The sequence below is a fragment of the Macaca fascicularis genome, chromosome 11 (assembly GCF_037993035.2).
Source record: "Macaca fascicularis isolate 582-1 chromosome 11, T2T-MFA8v1.1".
NCBI classification, from domain to species: Eukaryota; Metazoa; Chordata; class Mammalia; order Primates; family Cercopithecidae; genus Macaca; species Macaca fascicularis.
In genome coordinates this window covers 126,333,377-126,356,879 of record NC_088385.1, presented here as the reverse complement: position 1 = coordinate 126,356,879, position 23,503 = coordinate 126,333,377, and the positions used below count along the sequence as shown (strand labels likewise).

Below are 23,503 nucleotides of genomic sequence, written 5' to 3'. Positions count from 1 at the left end.
TCCCCATATCTGGAAGTAGATCTGAGATGTGTATAACAACGGAAAAATGAACAAGAGACTTGAACTGGCATTTCATGAAATAATATATCCAAATGGCCAATAAACCTATCAAAACATACTCAATCTCATTAGGCATTAAGGAAATGCAAATTAAAGCATTTCTACAATGTAATACTACTAAGAACCGCCAGAATAACTGAAATGAAAAACACTCACAATACCAAGATTGTTGAGGATGTGGGCCAACTGGAAATTTCCTTCACTGCTGGTGATAGTATAAATTGAACCACCCCTATGGATAACTGTTTGGTAGCATATAAAGTTTATAAGGCTGAACATATGCATTTTCTCTGGCCAGCAATTCCACTCATGGGAAATCTACATTTATTCACCAAAAGGCATTGTACAAAAAATATTCATAGCGTTTTGTAATAGCTCCACTCCCATCTTCTCCCTGAAAAAAACCACAACCCAAAAGTCCTTCAAGAAGTAAACAGATAAATAGATTGTGGTACATTCATATTGTAGAATACTATATAGCAACGATAATGAACAAATGACAGTGATGCACAAAAATATAAATGACTCCCATAAACATAACATTGTGCAAATGAATCCAGATCCAAAAGAGTATACCCAGTATTATTCACTTATATAATGTCAAGAAACAGGCAAAAATAATTGATGGTGATAGAAGTCAGGATGGTGGTTACCATTGGGGAGAAGGAGGACCATGTCTGGGAGGATGTTTGAAGGGGTTTTCTGGGTTCTGGTTGTCTTAGTCTGTTTTGTGCTGCTATAACAGACTACTTAAGACTGAGTAATTTATAATGAACAGAAATTTATTGGCTGAAAATGCTGGAGACTGGGAAGTCCAAGATTGAGGGGCTGGCATCTTGTGGGAACCTTCTTGCTCTGTCATCCCGTGGTGGAAGGTAGAAGGGCAAGAGAGGGGTGAGAAAGGACCAAACTCGCCCTTTTATAATAATGACAACCCCACCCATGAGGGTGGAGCCTTCCTGGTCTAATCACCTTATAGGGAACGAGAGGTCATTATAGTAAGTGAAATAAGCCAGCCACAGGAAGACAAATATTGCATGTAATCACCTGACATGGTTTGGATCTATGTCCCACCCAAATCTCATGTCAAATTGTAATCCCCAGTGTTGGAGGTGGGGCCTGGTGGGAGGTGATTGGATTGTGGAGGTGGATCCTCTATGAATCTAGCACCATCCCCCTTGGTACTATCCTTATGATAGTGAGTGCTCATGAGATCTGGTTGTTTAGAAGTGTGTAGCTCGCCTTGCCCCCCATTCTCTTTTGCTCTTGCTCCTGCTATGTAAGACATGCCTGCTTCCTCTTCACCTTCAGCCATGATTGTAAGTTTCCTGAGGTCTCCCCAGAAGCTGAGCAGATGCCAGCATAATGCTTCCTGTACAGCTTGCAGAACCATAAGCCAATTAAACCACTTTCCTTTGTAAATTATTCAGTCTCAGGTATTTCTTTATAGCAATGTGAGAAAGAACTAATGTATCTATCATACATATTTGGGATCTAAAAAAGCTGATCTCAGCCAGGCTCAGTGGCTCACTCTGATAATCCCAGCACTTTGGGAGGCCGAGGCGGGTGGATCACCTGAGGTCGGGAGTTTGAGACCAGCCTGACCAACATAGAGAAAAGCCGTCTCTACTAAAAATACAAAATTAGCCAGGCGTGGTGGCACATGCCTGTAATCCCAGCTATTTGGGAGGCTGAGGCAGGAGAATCGCTTGAACTTGGGAGGTGGAGGTTGCAGTGAGCCGATATCATGCTATTGCACTCCAGCCTGGGCAACAAGAGTGAAACTCCATCTCAAAAAAAAAAAAAAAAAAGGCTGATCTCATGGAGTAGAGAATAGAATGATAGCATAGGCTGGGAAAGATATGGGTGTGCATGTTGAGGGGAATGGAGAGAGGTTGGTGAATGGGTATAAACATATAGTTAGATGGAAGAAATAAGTTATAATGTTGGATAGCAGAGTAGTGTAATAATAGTTATCAACAATGTATTATACATTTAAAAATAGCTTGAAGTGAGGACTTGAAATGTTCTCAATACATAGAAATGATAAATGGTCCTGGTGACGGGTATCCTCAGTACCTGCACTTGATCATTACACATACTATGCATGTAACAAAATATCACCTGTACCCATTGACATATTTACAAATATTACATTTCAATAAAAAAGGCCCCTATTTCTTAGTAGTGCTACAATGGCAATTAAATTTCAACATGAGTTTTGGAGAGGACAAAAGTTGAAACAACAGCACTGGTAATGGTCTGTATCTTGATTTTGGTGAAGAGGTTGCATGGATCTTTTCACTGTGCAAAAGCTTATAAAACTATGCACTTATATTTGTGTACTTTTCTCTATGTACGTTATACTTTAATAAAATTGTTTTTTAAAGCATTTGGGTGAGAATAAAATAATTTAGAAAAATTCTACTAGGGGAAAGGACTTCAGAACACAGAGAGAAATGCAAGACATTGCAAAATTGGTCCTGATGCAAGATATTGCAACGATGGAAGGCCAATTTTTCAGGCCTTTGTTGCAAACCTGAAGTGAAACATCTGATATATTTCTCATTTGCATTGCTAGAAATTTAATCTTTGGACAAACACAGGAATAAAGTGAAAAATGGACCACGAGCCAATAAAGGAAGAAAACTGGATGGAAACTTTGGGGAAAGTTCACCACAGTGTCTATATCTGGGGAGTGATATTATATTGGGAAGGAGGTAATTCTGGTCATATTCTGCACTAGATTTTGGAGGGAAATGGTCTGAACAATCTCATAAAAGATTGACATGAGTTCTTGCTAAAGTCTCTAGAAAGAAATATGGTATTAGATGGTGAGAGACTCTAGAAAATGAAATGAATATAAGTGAATGAATGAATATGAATGTAAATGAATGAAATAAAATGAAATGGATAACTGTGTATCATTCTAATAACAAAGCAAAAGGTGCAGTACCTAGGGAATCTTGATTTCCACAGAAAACCTCATCTCAGATATTCAAAGAGATTTCACTGAAAATGGCTGGTCCCAGGAGTAAATGGCCCTCTAGAATATTCTGGAATTATCCAGAAAAATCTAAAGTTAAGAATTAGTGGAAATTTTTAAAAAAGAACAATACATTTTAAATAGAATTTGTACTGTTTAGAGCAAGTAGCTGTGCAAGGAGATAATAGGTCAACTATTCAGGGGAAGATGTTGCATTAATTTGTTCAACAAATATTTATTGTGTTTTTTTCCATGGGGCTTAACTGGTACTGAGGTAGGAGGCAGGACTTGACTCAGGAGATGGGACTTGGACACTGGACTAAATTGAGGACTAGCTAAAACAGGGACAAGGCAGAAGTTTTTTTCTGAGCCACATCCACCAGTGTGCCACATCAGCTTACCAGTGCCATGGCAACAACTGGAAGTTACCCTTTCCATGGCAACAAGCCAACAACCTGGAAATTACCACCCTTTTCCTAGAAAATTCCACATATTCTGCCCCTTAATTTGCATATAATTAAAAATGGGTATAAATGTGACCACAGAACTGTCTCTGAGCTGCCACTCAGGGCACGCTGCCTGTGGGGTAGCCCTGCTCTGCAAGGAGCATCAGTTCTGCTGCTGCTGTACACTGCCACTTCATAAAAAGTTGCTGTCTAACATTACTGGCTTGCCCTTGAATTCTTTCCCAGGCAAAGCCAAGAACCCTCCCGGGCTAAGCCCCAATTTTGAGGCTCATCTGCCCTGCATCAGTACATAGTAGGTGTGCTGCAAATAGTTTTTGAATAAATGAATGAATTCATAGATGATTAACAGCTGTTCCTGCTCTAATGAATCTGCTGCTGGTGGTGACACAGACGTATCAGCAGTTGCATGATGAAGGCTATGACTGTGGAGCCCCGCAGACTTGGGGAGGAAGAAAACAAGGAGAGAGTTGGAGAAAGCTTCTTAAAGGGAGGAACTTCCTAATCTGTCTGGTTTTCGTGAGCTCTGAATATGTGCCTGAACCCAGGCCGACAATTTTACCAACAAATAGGAAGACAGTATATAAGATCAGACCAGCTATTAGTACTGTGCCCACCTCAGGCCAGCCCTCCCTCAGGGAGACCAAGTTACCCTGGTTACCCAAGTTTCAAGACTTTTAAAAGTAGGCACTATCTTTATCTCCATTTGGTGGATAAGGAAACTGAGGCTTGGCATGAGAGGTGATTTGGCCAAGGGTCATACAGCAAGGAAATAGCAGAGCCATGGCTCATACTATGCCTGATAGCCAGAAACATTACACATCCTCCCATTATGAATAGGAAGCTGGTTAGATGCCCTACAAGTTTACTCCATGACTCTGCGTCTCTAGATGATGGGATCCCATCTTCAGAACTGGGAGAATCTAGTTTGGATTGTTCTGCTTCTTTAACCCAAGAAGAGATTTCTCTGGCTTGGTCTCTGTTGGCCTGAATTCTACTGCTACTTGAACACAAAGACAGTGTCTGAGTGCTCTGTGACCCTGGTTGAAGCAGCAGTAAAGGCTGAGAACCAGGCTTTGCAAAATGAAGAAATTATTTGTAAAAACATTTGTGGTCTACATTAATGAGCAGTAACTTGATATCAGGTTATTTATCCAAAGAAACCCACATCCATTTGCCTGGAACCCCTTGCACTGTGCTGTAGCTGGAAAGAAAGTCTTCCTGTTTCTTTGTCAAAGCAGAAAGGTGAACCTTCAGAAAATGGCGATTTATGCTGAAAAACCCTGACAGACTCTTAACTGAAACTGCATAAATTGTGGTCCTGTCATTTACAGCTGGAGACACCCTGATGATTTTCTGCTTTTGGTTTAAAACATTACCTAAGCCACTCTGTTATCAATCTTATCTAATGATCTATTTACCTAAAGTACACAATTACAGACAGACTCCCATTACAATCCAGGCAGACGAAAGCACATTAATGAAACAAGGAGTCTGTGGGATTGGATTGCCTAGCAATTGGTCTGAAAGTCTGCTTTCCTTGATGTCCAAGTGAACAGGCTGTCTAGAGTTTTTCTGTTCACTTTTTAAACTGATAAAATTGTTATAATTATTTAAAAAGCTAAAAGGAAGCATAGGAAGAACTAACAAACGTTGTTAGGTGTCATGATGGAGGGTAGACAGAGAAAGAGAGACAGAGAAATGGAGAAGAAGGGAAAGAGGGAGGAGAGAGAGAAGAGAGAGAATGAGAGCGAGTGAGCAGGGAGACAGCAGATAGCTAGAAAGAGGGTGAGAGAGAGTGAAAAAGAAAGAGGAGGGAGAGCAAGAGAGCACGGAGAGAGAGAGCAGATATCAAGGAAGAAGGTGAGAAGAAAGGGGTGTGGCTGGGCACAGTAGCTTACGCCTGTAATCCCAGCACTTTGGGATGCCGAGGCCGGTGGATCACCTGGGGTCAGGAGTTTGAGAACAGCCTGGCCAACATGGTGAAACCCCGTCTCTACTAAAAATATAAAAAATTAACCAGGTGTGGTGGTGGGAACCTGTAATCCCAGCTACTTGGGAGGCTAAGGCAGGAGAATTGCTTGAACCCCAGAGGCAGAGGTTGCAGTAAGCTGAGATCGCACCTCTGCACTCCAGCCTGGGCAACAAGAGTGAAACTCCGTCTCCAAAAACAAAACAAAACAAAACAAAACAAAGAACAACAAGAAGAAGATGGAGAGAGGGGAGAGAGAAGGAGAGAAACAGAGAGAAACAAAGAATGAGAGACAGAGACAGAGAGAAATATAGACAGAGAGACAGAGAGAGATGGACAGAGAGATTTTGAGAGATTTGTTTAATGCACAGTTTTCAAATCTTTGGTGAAATAAAAACTGCTTTCTGGGGAGTTACATTATTTGATTTCCTTTGGATCTGGGTTGGCTACTTAGGGGCCATCTGACCTCTGATCGACATCCCCAGCCACTTCATGAAGTCCCCTATCATGGATTAAGGTCCTTTAAGTGCTGAAAGAGGCTATCTTCCTTCACAGGCAGACAAGGAACAGTGAAATCTGGCTTCCTTTCGAGTCAATTTGCAGGAGGACCATGTTCTTACATTAAAAAAAAAAAAGGAGAAAAGGGACACTTTGTTTTGTGAGTGATTGTGAGTGACCCTGAGCCAGCTGCATCTGATGTGAACAGTGTCATAACCCCCATTCCACCCTCTCAAATGCTCCTGTAACTTCTCCTGAGCTTAACAGTCTTTGATAGCAAGGAGGGCTCATACAGGCTGTATGAGTATCATGTGGAAGTGAATTTATTTATTTATTTTTTAATTTTAATTTTAATTATTGAGACAGAGTCTCACTCTGTCGCCCAGACTGGAGTACAGTGGCGCAATCTCGGCTCACTATGACCTCTGCCTCCCTGGTTCAAGTGATTCTCCTGCCTCAACCTCCCAAGTAGCTTGGATCTCAGGTACCTACCACCACCACATCCGGCTAATTTTTGTATTTTTAGTAGAGATGGGGTTTCACCATGTTGGCCAGGCTGGTCTTGAATTCCTGACCTTCAGTGATCCGCCTATCTCAGCCTCCCAAAGTGCTGGGATTACAGGCATGAGTCACTGTGTCTAACTGGGAAGTGAATTTTAAGAAACTTGAGAATGAAGCCAAGACTCCATCCCAGCAATTATTAGCAGCTCTGGTCATCCTGCAGAGGGAAATGGGACTTTTGGGCCAGACTGGGCTGGTTTTCAGGGTTAGCTTCTCCATCCATTAGCAGTGCAACATCTTATAAGTCATGTTTAAATTCTGAGCCTTGGTTTTCTTATCTGTAAAAGGGAGGTGATAACATCTTCCTCACAAAGTTGTCGTAAGGTTTCAAAACACTGTTTGTAAATCACCTGGCACACAGTGAACCCTTAGTAAATGGTAGGATAACAGGATAGACTAACAGGCAGGATAGTGATATGGTTTGGACCCATGTCTCCATTCAAATCTTGGGTCGAATTATAATCCCCAGTGTTGGAGGTGGGGTCTGGTAGGAGGTGACTGGATCATGTTGGTGGATTTCCCCCTTGCTGTTCTCACAATAGTGAGTGAATCCTCGTGATATCTAGTTGTTTTGAAAGTGTGTAGCTCTTTCGCCTTTCACTTTCTTTCTCTCCTGCTGGCCATGTGAAGATGTGCTTTCTTCCCCTTTGCCCTTTTGCCGTGATTACAAGTTTCCTGAGGCCTCCCCAACTATGCTTCCTGAGAGTCAATTAAACCTCTTTTCTTCATAAATCTCAGGTAGTTCTTTATAGCAGTGTGAGAACTGACTAATACAGAAAATTGATACTTGGAGTGAGGCACTGCTATAAAGATAACTGAAAATGTGGAGGTGACTTTGGAACTGGGTAATAGGCAGAGTTTGGAACAGTTTGTAGAACTCAGTACAAGATGGAAAGATGAGGGAAAGTTTGGAACTTCCTAGAGTTGCCGAATGGTTGTGACCAAAATGCTGATAGTAATATGGACAATGAAGTCCAGGCTGAGGTGGTCTCAGATGGAAACAAGGAACTTACTGGGAACTGGAGTAAAGGTCACTCTTGCTATGCTTTAGCAAAGAGTGGTTCCTTCATGAATGGTTTAGCACTAACCTCTTGTTGCTGTTCTGACAATAAAGTTCTTACAAGATCTGGTTGTTTAAAAGTCTGTAGCATCTCCCCCTCTCTCTCTGGGTCCTGCTCCTGCCATGTAAGGCTCTCACTCCCGCTTTGCCTTCCACCATGAGTAAAAGCTTCCTGAGGCCTCTCCAGAAGTAGTTGCTGCCATGTTTCCTGTGCAGCCTGCAGAGCCATGAGCCAATTAAACTTCTTGTCTTTATAAGTTACCCAGTCTCAGGTATTTTTTTACAGCAATATGTGAATGGACTAATACAGATAGTATAGACTGAGGGCTCAAGATAAGCATCAGACACCGAGTGAAAGTGAGAAAGACCAGCCTGAAGGCATCTTCAAGGTAGCAATGGGAGAATGGATCTCTCAATTCTTACCCACTTTGAGAATACAAAACTAGAGAGTGGAAAGGGAGAGAGGCACTTGTGAAGCAATTTCATCAAGAGCTTCTGTGATGCTTTGAATCCTGACCCCAAAGGGAAGAGGATGCTTTATCCTTCACCTCAAAATGAATGAGGGAGAGACCAGCATTGGGATTGCTCAAGAGTTGAAGATGAGATCCCTGCAGCTGGGGACTGGTGGGCTGGTCTCTGACACCCTCCTGGAAAATCCAGAGAACAGAGGCAGGCTAGGAAGTGCTTCTGGGGCAAAGAAGGTAGAGAGATAGAGAATAGCTGCTGTGTCAGGAAGTAGTGCTTGTCTTCAGTGGTATGTCAGGGGTGTGTGAAACCTGGGGATCAGATGTGACACCAAAGGCAGAAACAGCAACCTGGGATCCTGCCCATAATGACTCCCACCAGTAATGCAGGAGACTCCAATACCGTGAGTCTGAAAGGGGTGGATTTCTGAAAAACCAGGATCTGAGGGGAGTGCACAGCTCGTAGAAAATATGTCGAGAGCAGGAACCAGAGTGCTGTCGTAGAGAACTTTGAAAAAGCCAACCAAATTACCTTCAGAATGAGCCAATTTTAGGCATCTGCTGGACCCAGAGAGAATAGAACCATTTTATGGCAGTGCGGATAAGAGCTTTCCCATGTCTCCTATTTTCTTTTCCAGCCAAAACAGTTAGAAAGCAAAGGAGAGGCTGGGCACGGTGGCTCCCATCTGTAATCCCAGCACTTTGGGAGACCGAGGCAGGCAGATCACTTGAGGTAAGGAGTTTGAGACCAGCCTGGCCAACATGGAAAAACCCTGTCTCTACTAAAAATACAGCATGGTGAAACCTTGTGTCTACTAAAAATACAAAACAAATTAGCTGGGTGTTGTGGCATGTGCCTGTAGTCCCAGCTACTTAGGAGGCTGAGGTGAAAGAAATGCTTGAACCCAGGAGGTGGTGGTTGCAGTGAGCTGAGATCATGCTACTGCACTCCAGTCTGGGTGACAGAGTGAGACTGTCTCAGAAAAAAAAAAAAAAAAAAAGAAAAAGAAAGCAAAGGAGAGCTGGGGATCTCCCTGGTTCAAGATAGAGGCACACCCCACATCTCCCTTCTGGGTGGCCTGCCTGAAACCATCCTTAAAAGGGAAGAGAACGGGACCACTCTTCTCCTTGAGGGAAGGTTGTAATGTTGCTTAATATCTTGTCAATGCTTTTGGTTTTTGAATTGTGGCTGTGTTTTGTGACTTAAAGAGACTACTAGAGTGGCTGTCACCCAAGGATGAGCAGAAAAGGGACTAGGTACACCATTTTTATGCAGGCTCCTGCACTGAAAATATCTGAAGGGAGCAATAAGAGGCAAAGATAAAGTTGTGTTGATGAGATAATCCCGGGCTTCATTCAATGAACAGGGTGTATTCGTGATTCGTGACATTACAAAAGATGGGATGGAGACTTCGTGGGGTTCTTGGAGGGGCTGGAGTGGATTGAGAGTCCTGTGGAATGTCTGTCAGTTGTCAGCTTCAGGGACTACTGGGGTGAATAGGGTGTCCTTGAAACACGCCCTGGGCCAGGCACAGTGGCTCATGCCTGTAATCCTAGTGCTTTGGGAGGCTAAGGTGGGCAGATCATCTGAGGTCAGGAGTTTGAGAGCATCCTGGTGAACACGGTGAAACCCCATCCCTACTAAAAATACAAAAGAACTAGGTGGCACACACCTGTAATCCCAGCTATTCAGGAGACTGAGACATGAGAATTCCTTGAACCTGGGAGGCGGAGGTTGCAGTGAGCCCAGATTGCACCACTGCACTCCAGCCTGGGCAACAGAGAGAGACTGTGTCTCAACACACCCTGGACCTTGGCTTTGGTGGGTGAGGAGAAGCCAGAAGTGAACAGTTACAAGATGCAGTCAATATTTTATCTATCCCCCAAAGCTTTTCAAAGTGGGTGGTTATCCTTCCTTCTGCTCTTCTTTTGAGAGTGGGGGTATATTTTCTCTCAACCCACCCACCCCCAGGGAAAAGTCAAGTTTACCTTGTTGAGAAATACAGCATAATGGTTAAAAATGATGGATGGTCCACTAATCAGCAGCTGAATGACCCTTGTTGACAGGTTTCCTCATCTGTAAAATGGAATTAATAATGCCTGCCTCTTAGCACTGTAGAGTGCATGGAATTGCATAACTCACATAAGGGGTTTGCATGGCACAAGACACACAATTAAGTACACAGCCAATAACATCAGTTGCTTCCATTATCATAATCATGGCTATATAATGTACCAATTACTTATTCTTAAAACATTGACGTCGTTTTTAACCTCATGGAGAATACAAAAACACACCTCCAGGACGACCTTGAGAGAATGATGATTCATCAGGAGATTTCTTTTCTGAATACTATGCCATCTCTTTCTGGACAAAAGAGCCAATTTGGCATTACATACACCAGAACATGGGAATGGTTGGGATGTACGTAAAACATCAAGAGCACTGAAAAATGTCAATCACAAATCAACCTTAGCTATTATTTTGGACTCAGTCCTTATGAACATTATCTTGAATCTTCACGAGATTCAATTACAGGTGAGAGCCTTCAGCATCAGAGAAGTGAAAAGTGTAAGGTCATAGAGCAGGCAAACAACATCAGAATTGGAACTCAAAACCCAGAATGAGCCCATGATCCAGGTGCTAACTCAATCAGTTCTGGCTAGAGTTTGTCTGCTTAGTGAAGGAAATTCAAGAACTGTGCTTTTACTGGGGCAATTTAAATCCTGAGCCATAGAACGCAAGGAAAAGGGGACTGGGAGGGCTGTTTGTTGGGTGGGGCAGGAAGTGAAATGGTGAGGAGGCTAGTTAGGGTTAAAGAAGCATCCAAACTGCTTACTCGCTTTCTAAAAGCCCCTGCAGAATGCTCTCACCATTCTCACATTCCCTATGAGAATGCCGTATTCATGGCGTCTCAAATTCCTTGGTACCTGCCAACAAGCATTGCTTCCTGAGTTTTGAGGAGCCTCTTTTAAGAGGTCTAAAAATATCAAAGAAGCACTTTGATTAGCAGAGGATGGGATCAGCTAATAAGTAATAGCAACACAGGCGACAGTCACGTGCTAATTGCCTTTTGGGCATTTTCTTCAAGGGCTCTTAGAAGTGAAACATTTTAGTCATGTTAACGTTTTGGCTGCCTTTTCCCGAATGCATAAAAATGATCAGCATAAGAATTGTCATCTCTGGAAATGTCAGTATTTAAATGTTTTAATTCTTGATATTTGGGAGCCATTGGCTTTGATTTTGAAGTGAGAATATTAAGAGATAACATTTTGTGAGCACTTACTACCTGCCTGGGGCTATCCCTGATCCTCCCAACAACCCGATGAGGCAGAAACTCTTATTTTTGTATGGAGGCGAGGGAAACTGAGGCACAGAGAGTAACTTGCCCAAGGTTACATAGCAAGTATTAGAATGGTATTCATATTTATGGGGCACCCAGCATGTACTGGGAATATAGTAATAAAACATATATGGGCCTTGCCCAAATGGAATTTCCAGTTGCCTAAGGAATGTGTTGCTTCACTGTGTGGAACTATCCTTGGTCCTGAGAAGAGAGACTAGAGAACATTGAACATTTTGCCAGTACCAGCCCCTGTGCAAGGTGCTAGGATAGAATAATGAGAAACGCATGGTCACTTTCCTCAAGGAGCTACAAGTCTAGTGGTGAGATCAGAAAAATAAACAGGCAATTATGATATAGAATTTGTTTTGGAGAAAATAAAAATTTCAGTGGGTCAGAGCTTGGATTCAGAGTGAATCCATTTAACTTGATATTTACTCAAATTATTCAACCCAATTAAGCTGTTTACAAGTATCAGCATTTCAGCCACACATACCCCAGAGCCTCATTTTTCACTGTTTGGGCCTGTCTTTCTCTCCGTTTTATCTAGCAGGTCTTGGCAGTATATTGACCAAGGATCAAAATATGCCTTTCTTAGAAAGGTGACTCTAATTAGAAATGGCTTATAAATCTTCATTGAAACAAACATTATTTAGAAAGATGAGTCTAGGCCGGGCACAGTGGCTTATGCCTGTAATCTCAGCACTTTGAGAGGCCGAGGCGGGTGGATCACGAGGTCAGGAGTTCGACACCATCTTGACCAACGTGGTGAAACCCCATCTCTACTGAAAATACAAAAATTAGCTGGGCATGGTGGGGTGTGCCTGTAACCCCAGCTACTCAGGAGGCTGAGGCAGGAGAATCACTTGAACCCAGGAGGCAGAGGCTGCAGTGAGCCTAGATCACGTCATTGCACTCCAGCCTCGGTGACAGAGTAAGACTCCGTCTCAAAAATAAATAAATAAAAGAAAGAAAGAAAGAAAGAAAGAAAGAAAGAAAGAAAGAAAGAAAGAAAGAAAGAAAGATAGATGAGTCTAAGCCACATGCAGGTTTTTTTCCCCTCTTTTTCTCATCCTTAGCTGTGGTTTTTTTTTTTTTTTTTCTGGCAGAAACCTGCTAGCATATTTTAGGAAAAGCTCAAGAAAATGCAAATATCCTTGTCTGTGGTCACGGGCACAGTCACATTCTTGTTTGCATCGCCTACAGCTAAAATTGGCACTTCCCCCTTTCTTCCAGAGACTTTTTAAATATATTCTTTAAAAATTGCACCAATAGCTGCCCCTTTTAGAGATATACTTGCCCCTTCTTACTGCGACCTCCCAGGTTCATCTTAAGAGCACAGGCTTTCTGTAGTTATTTGGTCCTGGATTCAAATCCTAACTCCACCACCTGCTTCTCTGGTGTCTCTGGGAAGGTTGCAAAACTTCTTCAAGCCTCAGTTTCCTCATCTCTACAAGTAGAGATTGGATGTCATGATAGCACCTGCCACACTGGATTGAAGAGTTCATTTTAATAACATATGCAAAGCAATTGGTGCAAAATAGATGCTCAGTAAGTGGTAGTCATTTTTTTTTCACGTGCCATCAAGGGAGCCTAGCAATTTCCAGGTTAAGATTCCCTGCTTCTTCAGACAAAGACAAAGAAATCAAAGAGGTTAAGTGATTTGTCCAAAGTCATACAGCCAGACCAGGTGCAGTGGTTCACGCCTGTAATCCCAGCACTTTGGGAGGCCGAGGCGGGTAGATCTTTTGAGCCAAGAAGTTCAGGACCAGCCTGGGCAATATGGCAAAACCCCGTCTCTACTAAAAATACAAAAAACCCCAAAAATCAGCTAGGTATGGTGGCATGTGTCTGTAATCCCAACTATTTGGGAGGCTGAGAAAAGAGAATCCCTTGAACCTGGGGGATGGAGATTGAATCGAACTGAGATCATGCCACTGCACTCCAGCCAGTGTGACAGAGTGAGGCTGTCTCAAAACAAACAAACAAACAAACAAACAAACAAAAACAACAAAACACAAAGTCATACAGCCAGATAGTGAGAGAGCTGGGAACCAGGTCTCTTAATTCCATGTAAGGGCTATGCCTGCTCCACCACCATGCAAATTTCTGGAAAGGTATTGCCATGAAAAACCAATAAGAATTTGACTGTTTGAGGGGAGGTCTTGAGAGGTAGCTCCAAGCTATTCCCTCTCTATGTCCCATCTAAACTGCAGGCTCCATTTTCTGTCTCTCTCTCTCTCTCTCTTTTTTTTTTTTTTTTTTAAGATGGAGTCTCCCAGGCTGGAGTGCAGTGGCATGATCTGGGCTCACTGCAACCTCCACCTCCGGGGTTCAAGCGATTCTCCTGCCTCAGCCTCCTGAGACGCTGGGATTACAGGTTCATGCCACCATGCCTGGCTAATTTTTGTATTTTTAGTAAAGATGGGGTTTCAGCATGTTGATCAGGCTGGTCTCGAACTCCTGACCTCATAATCTGCCTGCCTCGGCTTCCCAAAGTGCTAGGATTACAGGTGTGAGCCACTGTGCCCGGCTTCCTTTTTCTGTCTTAAGCAGGGTTGGTTTGGCTTTAATGTTATGTAATTAATGGCTGCTTATGAGACAAGAGAGCACTAGAAAGATCCTACTCATCCAAGTCTTAGTTGTACATCTACCATGTGGCAGGTCCTGTGGGATACCAAGGTGGTAACAACAAAAAAGCTACCACATTTCTTGCTCTGGAGGAGCTTATAGTTTCCTAGGGAAGGTAGTATTACAAAGATGAATTTTATGGTGCAAAAGAAGCATGTGACTTGGATTGGGAGGTGGTGGCCAGGGAAGTCTTCTCAAAAGAAATGACATTTAAGCTGACACTGAAAGATGTAGGAGAGATTGTGTGTGTGTGTGTGTGTGTGTGTGTGAGAGAGAGAGAGAGAGAGAGAGCGAGAGAGAGAGAGAAAGAGAGACAGAGAGAGAGAGAATGTTCTAAGAGGAGGAGGAAGATATCAGGCAGAAATTCCAAAACTAGTGTGACTCCTTAATGGTGACCAAGTGATGAAAGATGAGGCTGAAGAACCTGCCATCAGCCAGATCATGCAGAGACTTTTAAACTTCGTTAAAGATATTCATCTTCATTGTGAGGACAACAGATGGTCATTGAATTGTTTTAACAAGGGGAATGACAGTATCACACTTGCATTAAAAGACAATGGGTCAGATGGAAGGTAAAAAGTATAGTTATGGGGCCAGTGGGATGGTCCTGGCAATAAATAATGGTGCTATGGACCAGGTAGTAACCTTGGGGAAGGAGGCAGCATCCACTGAACACCCACCCTGTGGCAGTTAATTGGACACATGGGGTGATAAAGAGGCAGAGGTCATAGATGAAGCTTGGGTTTCTACTTGAACAACTGGGTACATGACGGGATCATTTATTTAGATGGGGAAGGTTTTACCGTCAGATAGGCATTCGACTGGGCAAGGGTAGTCCAGACTTTAGTATCTTTCTGCTGGTGATTCTCAACTGTGAATGGTCTTGCCCCCTGAGGACATTTGGCAATACTGAGATGATTTTGGTTGTCACCGTGGGGAGGCTGTGACTGTCATCTAATAGGGAGAGGCCAGGAATGCTGCTTCACACCCTGCAATGCAAGGGATAGCCTATCTGGCCTCAAATGTTCAACAGTGCCAAATTTGAGAAACTGCTGAAACGCAAAGCCTGGAGAGAAGTAACACACTAGATATTTCCAATTATTTAAAGCTTTCATGGGAGTTCATGGGGCAAAGTCCTCCCTAATTTGACAACCCGTTGGGACAGAAACTTGGGTAACTTTGTGTATGGAGAGGGAGAGTGTGAAAAGAGTGATCTGCTGGAGCTCTGTGAGGGAACATTTTTTCAGACAGGATACCAAGAAAGAACTTGGCTTTTGCAGAAGAATGGTAATACGCCCCCCTCCCTTCCTCCCTGATGTATTAGAAAATGAGTTCTAGGTTTGGCTCAGTGTCTAGTACCACCCTAAGTCTATATCCAGCCAACATTCAAGATTCAGATGGCTTCACTGCACCTGTCTTTCCATGATAGAACTTGTTTCTACCTCAAACTCATATATATATATATATAGTTTGCCTTTCTTTTGGTAGTTGTTATGCACCGTCTTGATTCATAGTTATTTATAAATGTTCTTTCCAACAGCACTGTGGGTTCCTTGGGAGAAGACCACAAGTCTGCTGCATTTTAGCGCCCTCAAAACATCTGTCACATGGGAGGTGCTCAATATATACCTCAAAAGCTGACCCTGATCATGTACCAGGCTGCAATGGGGGGATAATCTCTGTCCATTCTGCCCCTGATCTACAGCCCACCACGAACCCCCTCACAATGCTGAGCCTATCCCAGAATCTGTCCCAGTTGCATAATCTCCCCGCTTTGTGAAATCCAGAAACCCCGAGGCATTTCCAGGCTTGAAAGCCGATTGCCAGACGCGGCTAATTTTCAAGTTATTAAATAAAACTACCGATTGCATAAATTCCAATTTAGGCAGAAATACATTAGATCAAAATTGAGCCCCGCAAGAAATTTTCTCAGCAGAGTTTGAAAACAGGAATTTGGAAGGGAAAATGCCACCATCTCATGATAGAAGGTATCCCATTATGATGATTATGATTTTGAATTTAGCTGTCAGAAATATCTCTGAGAAAAAATATGTTGGTTTATTCAGTCCAAGAAAGGTTTAATTGGCTTCTGTCAGATTTTATGGAAGTGCTATTTGCCACTGAACCCCATATGAATTTTTGCAGCTTTTGAATGTAACAGCTGATGGCTGAGTCTTTGGAGGCTGTGGAGATGTTGAGAGGAAGTCAAGAATAAGTTTCTTTCCACAGTTGTGCAAAGGCTTATCTAACCAGAATTTCCTTAAGCCTCACCAAACAGTGGAAACAGATGGGGGTCACAGGAATAAAGATGGCACACATTCCATTTGTTTAGATCCATGCTCGTGTTATTCTCCCTACATTTTTCAGAGTGTCCAGAGTGTCTCATTTGATTTTCTTTATTCACTTCTGTGTCCCCAACACCTATAACCATACTTGGCACATACTTGGAACTCAGTACATGTTAGTTGAGTGAATAAATGTTCCCACTGGGGGAACTCTACTTTTTCCCTCACCCCTGCAGCTCTTTGATGGGTACTACTATGGACAAGTGCCCTTGAGATTCCTAAGCAGTTGTTGTGTAGGGTAGGGGATAGGGATGACTCTCTTTTTTGGGTTACCCTCTGTCAATGCATGGCTTGGGATCCCTATTATTTGAGTTTTTGTGAAATCATTTGTGCAAGTCACTGCTGAGTAGTCAATCCAGTACTCATCTTCGATATCACCATGGCTTCCTAGCCCCTGCTTTCTATACTCATGTTAGATGCATACTTTCCCAGCCATTCTTACCGCTAGAAAAGAGAGGTGATGCTGTTCTGGAAAATTAGAAATAGAGAAAAAAGGTCAGGAAGATTCTTGGAAAGCTTCTATTTGCCTCATAAAAGGGACAAACATAGCTTTTCCTCTCTACTTTTTCCTCTTTCTGCTGGAATATGGATGCGATGCCTGGACCTGGGACAGTCATTGTGTGACCACGAGGGAAAAGGCCTTGGCAGCCTGACGCTGGTGAGCTCTCGAGCCAATGCCAGCAGCTATCCACCTCCAGACTTCTCACACGAGAAAAATAACTTCCTATTTGTTTACTTCACTGCTTTTCAGTTTTTCTCTTACTTGCAGCCAAAAACAACCCTAACTGATGGTGTTTTCCTTTTCCTTTTTCCTCCCTACCCTTTGGCTCTCTATGGGATTAAAACATGAATAATGGGACTGAGCTGAGAGGTAAATCCAAGGGACTCAAACCATGCTCAGGAGCACCCCCTTCTCCACAACTAACACATTGCATCTCTCATGCAAACATATTCTCATACCAACTCTAAAAATATCTTTGGACCTGCTTCTTCCCTTCTACCCTTAAGCTGGGGCCTGGCCTCATTAATGATGGACCTCACTATGTGACTTTACAGTTAATACTCAGGTTCCTCTAGACTTCATTTCTGAGTTGGGCATATCTTCAAAACAGTCATGGTAGCACTCATGTCCAATCAGAGAAGGGAGAGGAGCACAAGTAACAATAATGACCACTGCCACCACTTACTGGAGGCTAACTGGGTATTGTGCTCAGTATTTCACACGCGTTATTTTATTTCATCCTTCCAAAACATCTATGCCATAGATCTTATTGTTCTTCAACCCCATTTACCAGAAACTCACACTGGAGTGTCAAAAAGAGGATTTGAACCCACCTTTGCCTGACTTCAAAGGCAGAGCTTCTAACTAATTACAAAGCTTATTATCCCATCAATGAGACTCTTGGATCATTTCTTCACTCCTCTCCCATCCTCCCCTCTCCCTGCAGAGCAGCTGCCTCTTTGCAGATGGGACATATAGCCTGCTTCATTTTGTACAGCATGAAGAGTGTCAATCGCTTTTCCCATGTCAGGAGGTAATGAACACACTCCTTCCCTGCATCCTGATTTATCACGGAAAGGAGCCGACTGTCACATGGCCATGCAATTAGACACAGCAAGATTCGCTAAGGCAAGCATTGCCTGTCCAAAGCATTAGGCCACAAAAATAACAAAACAAAACAAAAAAACCCAAACAAACCATCTAAGCAAAAAGCATGAATTCTGCAATTTATCTCATGCAGTAGCAATGGAGCTACAAGAACCCCTCGGAAAGAGAAAAGAGTCTCTTCTCCCTCATTGTTCTTTTCCTGGCTTAAGTCATGAACGATATAAAAATGGAGGTACAGCCAGCTGAGATGCTTTAGAACTGAATCTCAAGTTGTTGTTAGATATTTTATTTTGTTTTATTTTTTCAGGGTAATCAGTGATTCCACGCAGGGGGCGTGGTCTCAGTGATTAGAGGCCAGAGAGATCACTGAGCACTGACGTCACCTTTAACAGAAATCAACGACTCACCACAGCCCAGCATTTATCTCTTCAGGTCACAATTTCTTCTATTTGGACAAGGAGGAAAATCGTTTTATGTTTGCGGTGGAAACGTATTGTGCTGGGAGTCAAGGTTTCTCTTGTTGGGGAAAATGTTTCTCAAATATGTTGGTTCTCCTTTTCTGACTCCAGGCAGCCCAGCTGGGTGTATGCTGGACTGGGCTTCCAAGACTGTCTCTGGAGACATCCATCCTCATCATTTGGTGGTGGGTGGCGGGGGGTGGGGTAGCAGGAAGGATGGAGACTGTCAGGCCCAGATCTTTTCCATACCTGGGATTCTGCCTGGTTTGTCCCCTTCTTCAGGTACCTGTCAACTTACCTCTCAGCAGAGAACTAGACCCTGGGGATCTTCAAGCCCCAGTCTACCTAGGTACTAAAGCTTATTAACAATACCTCTATTATAGAGTTGTTGAAAGGATTAAACAACGCCATAATGGTGGCTACCATTTAATGGTATTTACTTTATACCAGGCTCTGTTCTAACAGCATTACCCACATTAACTCCTCTAATTCCCACAACACCCCTTTGACGAGGAAGCATTTTTACATGTATTTCATCTATTCTGAGATGCACCTTTTCTTTCTGCATTTTAATACCTCTGAAACTGGGACACAGAATTGAAATAGGTGATAGTTTAATTTGTTGAGTTTTCTTTTTTAGCAGCACAAGAAAATGGTGATGCATCTGGAAATGGAAGGCTTCTTGGATTAGATAAAATGTGATACACTTGTTTCACAGAGCAGCAAACTGAGGCACAGAGAGGAAATGAGTAGCTCAAGGTCACACAACCTAGTAAGTGGCAGTGTTGGGGTTCGAACCCACAGAGTTTGCTGAAGAATATGCTCTTTTATTGGTTGATTGATTTACTGAGACAGGATCTCGCTCTGTCACCCTGGCTAGAGTATAGTGGCACAATCACAGCTCACTGCAGCCTTGACCTCCTGGGCTCAAGCAAGCCTCCTGCCTCAGCCTCCCGAGAAGCTGGGACCATAGGCATATGCTACCACACTTGGCTAGTGTTGTTTTTTTTTGTTTTTTTTTTTTTTACTTTTTGTGGAGATGGGGTCTCACTATAGTACCCAGGCTGGTCTCAAACTCCTGGGCTCAAGTGATCCTCCTGCCTCGGCCCCCCAAATTGTTGAGATAATAGGCATGAGCCCCTGCGCCTGGCAGAATCTGCTCCTTTAATAACTAAAAGCTAGGATATGAGCAAGGCACCCAGAATGGTTCCTGGAAGTTTCAGGATCTGCCCAAATTAGGGATGCTTCTTTTCTCTCTGGGTTTTTAATGACAACAAGGTAGGAAGTTCAGGCTCTAAGAGATGGAGCTTGTATAAAGGATTGCAAACCTTTACAGTTTTTGTCAAATGCTGCTTTTGAGTTCTCATTCTAGAACATAAAGGGGGATGTTCTAAGCACCTCTCTTTTTCAGCCTTTTCCAAGGCAGAAATCATGGGTCCGTGGTAATCCTATATACAATCTGCTTCTCCCCTCCCCCATGTCTGATCCCATTAGACTTCTGCTTCCTTGGGAAACAAAGGGAAAAGAGACTCCCTAAGCAGATTAGGGGGCCCAACATACGGGCAGGCTAGACGGCTTCTTTAACAAAAGACTTTCAAACCGAGGATTTGCATATGTTATTTATATTCCCTCAGTTAAAAAAAAGAAATCATGAAGATCCTGTACAAAGCAGTTGCCAGTGGAATATTCATTAGGGTACAGCAACTTCCAACCCTGTGAGAAAGGAAAACGGCCAGTTCAGAGGGCTTCGAGACCCTTTTGAGGTTTTTTCCAAAGTCATTCATTATACTAGCATGCAGGGGACTCTTAATACTACCACGCAGCCAGTGTGGCCACACCTTCCTCCAGGAGAGGCCACTCCTCATATTCCTCCTCACTGGACACTTACCGGCCGCCTGGCATTTTGTGATGCTATTTTTAGGTGTCATTCCCTTTCCTCCTCCAAACAAACCTGGAAGCTATTTGAAGCCAATGATTGTGTCTTATACCTTATTTTTGTAGCCCCTGTGGTGCTGGGCACATTGAACAGAACAACCATTTATCACAGCTTGACTAGAATGGTGAGATGGAGAGAGCTTGTGCTCAGAGCTAGACAGACCCGAATTTAAACCCCAGTTCTGTTCCTTGCCCGTTGGGTGTCCTTGGATAAGGGACCTGTCCTCTCTGAGCCTCAGTGTTGCCATCTCATGAGGAGGTAACAGTTCATAGCCTGAAGGATTGTAGAAGCTTCTGAAAATATCACACTTAAGAGTTTTTTGAGTTCAATACGTGGCACATGATGCATGCATACTCAATACGTGCCAAATATCATCATCATCATGATCTTGACTGCAATTATTAGTCGTTTGGTTTACCCCAGACATCAATCCTGATCTCTACATATTTCCTTGTGGCTTGTCACTTTCTAGTGACCCTAGATTAGTTTAACTAATGCTTTACTATAGCTCTAAAACCTTGAAATTCCTAAAGGCACGATCTTTTGAATGTGAGCTAGGAACCCTCTGGCATCTTCATTATTTCCTAGAAAGTAGAGAGGGGTGCAGAAGGATTTCAGTGAAGCTTTTGGGCCAGAAGTCTTGGTCTGTCCAACAGTTCCCTGGAAGCCTTCTTCCCATCACTTGACCTCCCTGAGTCCCACTACCCTCCTCCCATGAAAGAGATGATCATTTCAACTTCTACATCTTCCTCCACTCTCTACATCTCTCTATGGTAGGATGAAAACTTCTATTGCATTTATTTGAGTACAATGGCTTGTTTCTTCCCAAAATCCAACATGCAGACACACACACACACAAATATACACACATGCACGCGTGAATCTAAATTAGCTGTCCCTTTTCTTGGCTCCCACAACACCCTCTGATACTTCCTCAACACATCATTAATCAACCTGCATTATAACAATGTTTCTTATCTCTTTTACTCCCCTTCCCAAGCATATACACTATAGATTGTGAGATTCTTGAAAGCGAGTCTCATTTTTAACTAGAGCAAGTGTTTAGCACCTAACAGGGGTTCAATAAATCTTTACTAAATAAATGAAATAACAATATAACTAAAACCTAAAGTGTGCTTACTATATGTCAGGAACTGTGCTCATGGCTTTTGGCGTACATTAACTCATTTAATGCTCACAGCAATCCGATGAGCAAGCTCTATGATATTTCCGTTTTGCAGATGGCAGCACTGAAGCAGAGAAGTTCTGCAACTTGCCCAAGGCCACAGGGCTGCGAAGAGGCACATCCAAACCCAGGGTGATTGTGTCTGCTGCTCCTCTGATGCTCACCCTCCCTATTGAAGTGTTCATTTCCCTCATTCTTTGCATCATTCATTCCCCCACTGCTATGCTGGAAAGTTCAGTCCCAGAGGGGGCTGCTCTAGATTGAACATCCTTCTGTGTGGTATTTTGAGATGAAAGGAGATGGAAAAAGGTTGTATCTTGAAGAGTGGTCTTGCTAAGAGGGCTGAGTAATGAGGAGTGCACAGAGATAGGTTGAGCCTTAGAGAAGAACAGCTTGGGAATATTTTGGACCACATGGAGAGCCCTGTGAGTTTTAAGCTCTCCTTCATGGACTGACCGCCCGCCGGGCCCTCCTCCTGGGGCGTGACTGTGAGCCACAAGTGTGCCTTGTGGATGCACCAGAGTGGACCAGCATTGCTGACCTTGGCCAATCCATGCAAAGTGGGGTTTGAGGGTACAATAACAAATGCACACTTACAGTTGTGCTTACCCATTAATGGTTATTTAAAAACAGGAACTATTAACCTCAGTCATTCAGCACATATCGATTTTTCTTTGTTTTTCAAATCAACAACACCATTTCATGTCCCATAAACACATTATCCAGCGTTAACATCACAGTGGACAGTTTTCATAGCTTATTCCATTTAGTCCTCACACTGCTTCTGCCTAGTTGATGTTGCTGTTCTAATTTCATAGACACAAGGAAATAAAGTCTCAGAGACGCGAAGCAGTTAACCTGTCTAAAGTCACACAGCTGGTGAATGGCAAACCTAGCCTTCAAACCTCAAAAGTTGACCCTCTGCAAGCTCTCCATAGAGAGAGGGGATACACTTGTTTCCGGAGACCGGCAGATCTCTGAGAGTAAGTTCTGCGAACGGCAAACCTACAATTCATCTTAATTTTTTTCTGATGTTCTACAGTGTCACTGCTGATTTATCCCATCATTTTGGAATTACTGGCTAATAGGATGGCCCAGCTCACTGCTCTGGTTCGCGTTTTCATTCTTTGAGAGAAACCGACCATTGATAGCAACAGGGATGTGTCTCGACAATTTAATTACACCAACCATGACTCTCCTTTCTCCCCCTGTCCCTTGTTGGTCTCGAGGCTAATTCTTATTTCACTTGTCCTCTAAAATATGATTGGTTTCGGCAAGAGGGAAGACTTACCTGCCTTAGGTTCTCCGAGGCATAAAAGGGCCGGACAGCCCCCGCGTTGGGGGAACTCTGAAGTTTCTTGGTGGCTGGAACCTTGGTCATCTTAAAAATCCTTCAGGCTTCAGCCTGTGCCCCCAAGGCAAGGATTTTTCCAGAATCTTCTACTTCAGTAGTCACTGGTATGAGAGGTTTCGGCAACTTCTCCCTGATCCCCAGGTCCCAGTTACAGGAATTCCAAAGCGGTTTCCGTGAGGAGTAATGAGAAAGCACCTGGGTCTTCCGCAGACGGGATGAGGAAGTCCGGGTAGGGCAGAATCAGGTGAGCCTACAATTATTTACTTTTTGAAAGGTTACAAACTTCTGTAAGCTTCCCCCTCTTCGGAAGGGATATCTTTCTCTTCTATAAGCAAAATAAAATATGAACTAAAAAAAAAATAAAATTCCAGTGACAAAGTGTGAGAGGGGTCCCGTGGAGGGGCTCCCAGATCCCCATCCTCCAAGAGTGGTCGAGAACTAAGGCGGCCCCAAAAAGGGGTTTATCGCACTGCGGGGAAAGTCGGCAACTGCTAACCGCGGGGCGGGGGAGGGGGGCACCCGGTTGCTTGGCTACGGGACGCGGAGGAGGGCTTCCTCATTGGCTGGAATTGGTG

The 23,503-nt window shown here is 43.3% G+C and overlaps 1 protein-coding gene across 1 annotated transcript in view; it reads right to left on the bottom strand.

Annotated features, from left to right (window-relative positions):
- The window catches only part of CCDC60 (coiled-coil domain containing 60), a 207,481-nt gene extending 184,385 nt beyond the window's left edge, over positions 1–23,096 (bottom strand). Inside the window, exon 1 of the mRNA XM_005572376.4 lies at positions 22,866–23,096. Within this exon, the coding sequence (XP_005572433.3) occupies positions 22,866–22,955 (90 nt within the window). The 5' untranslated portion in view covers positions 22,956–23,096. The remainder of the gene's footprint in view (positions 1–22,865) is intronic.
- Between the last annotated feature and the right edge of the window lie 407 nt (positions 23,097–23,503).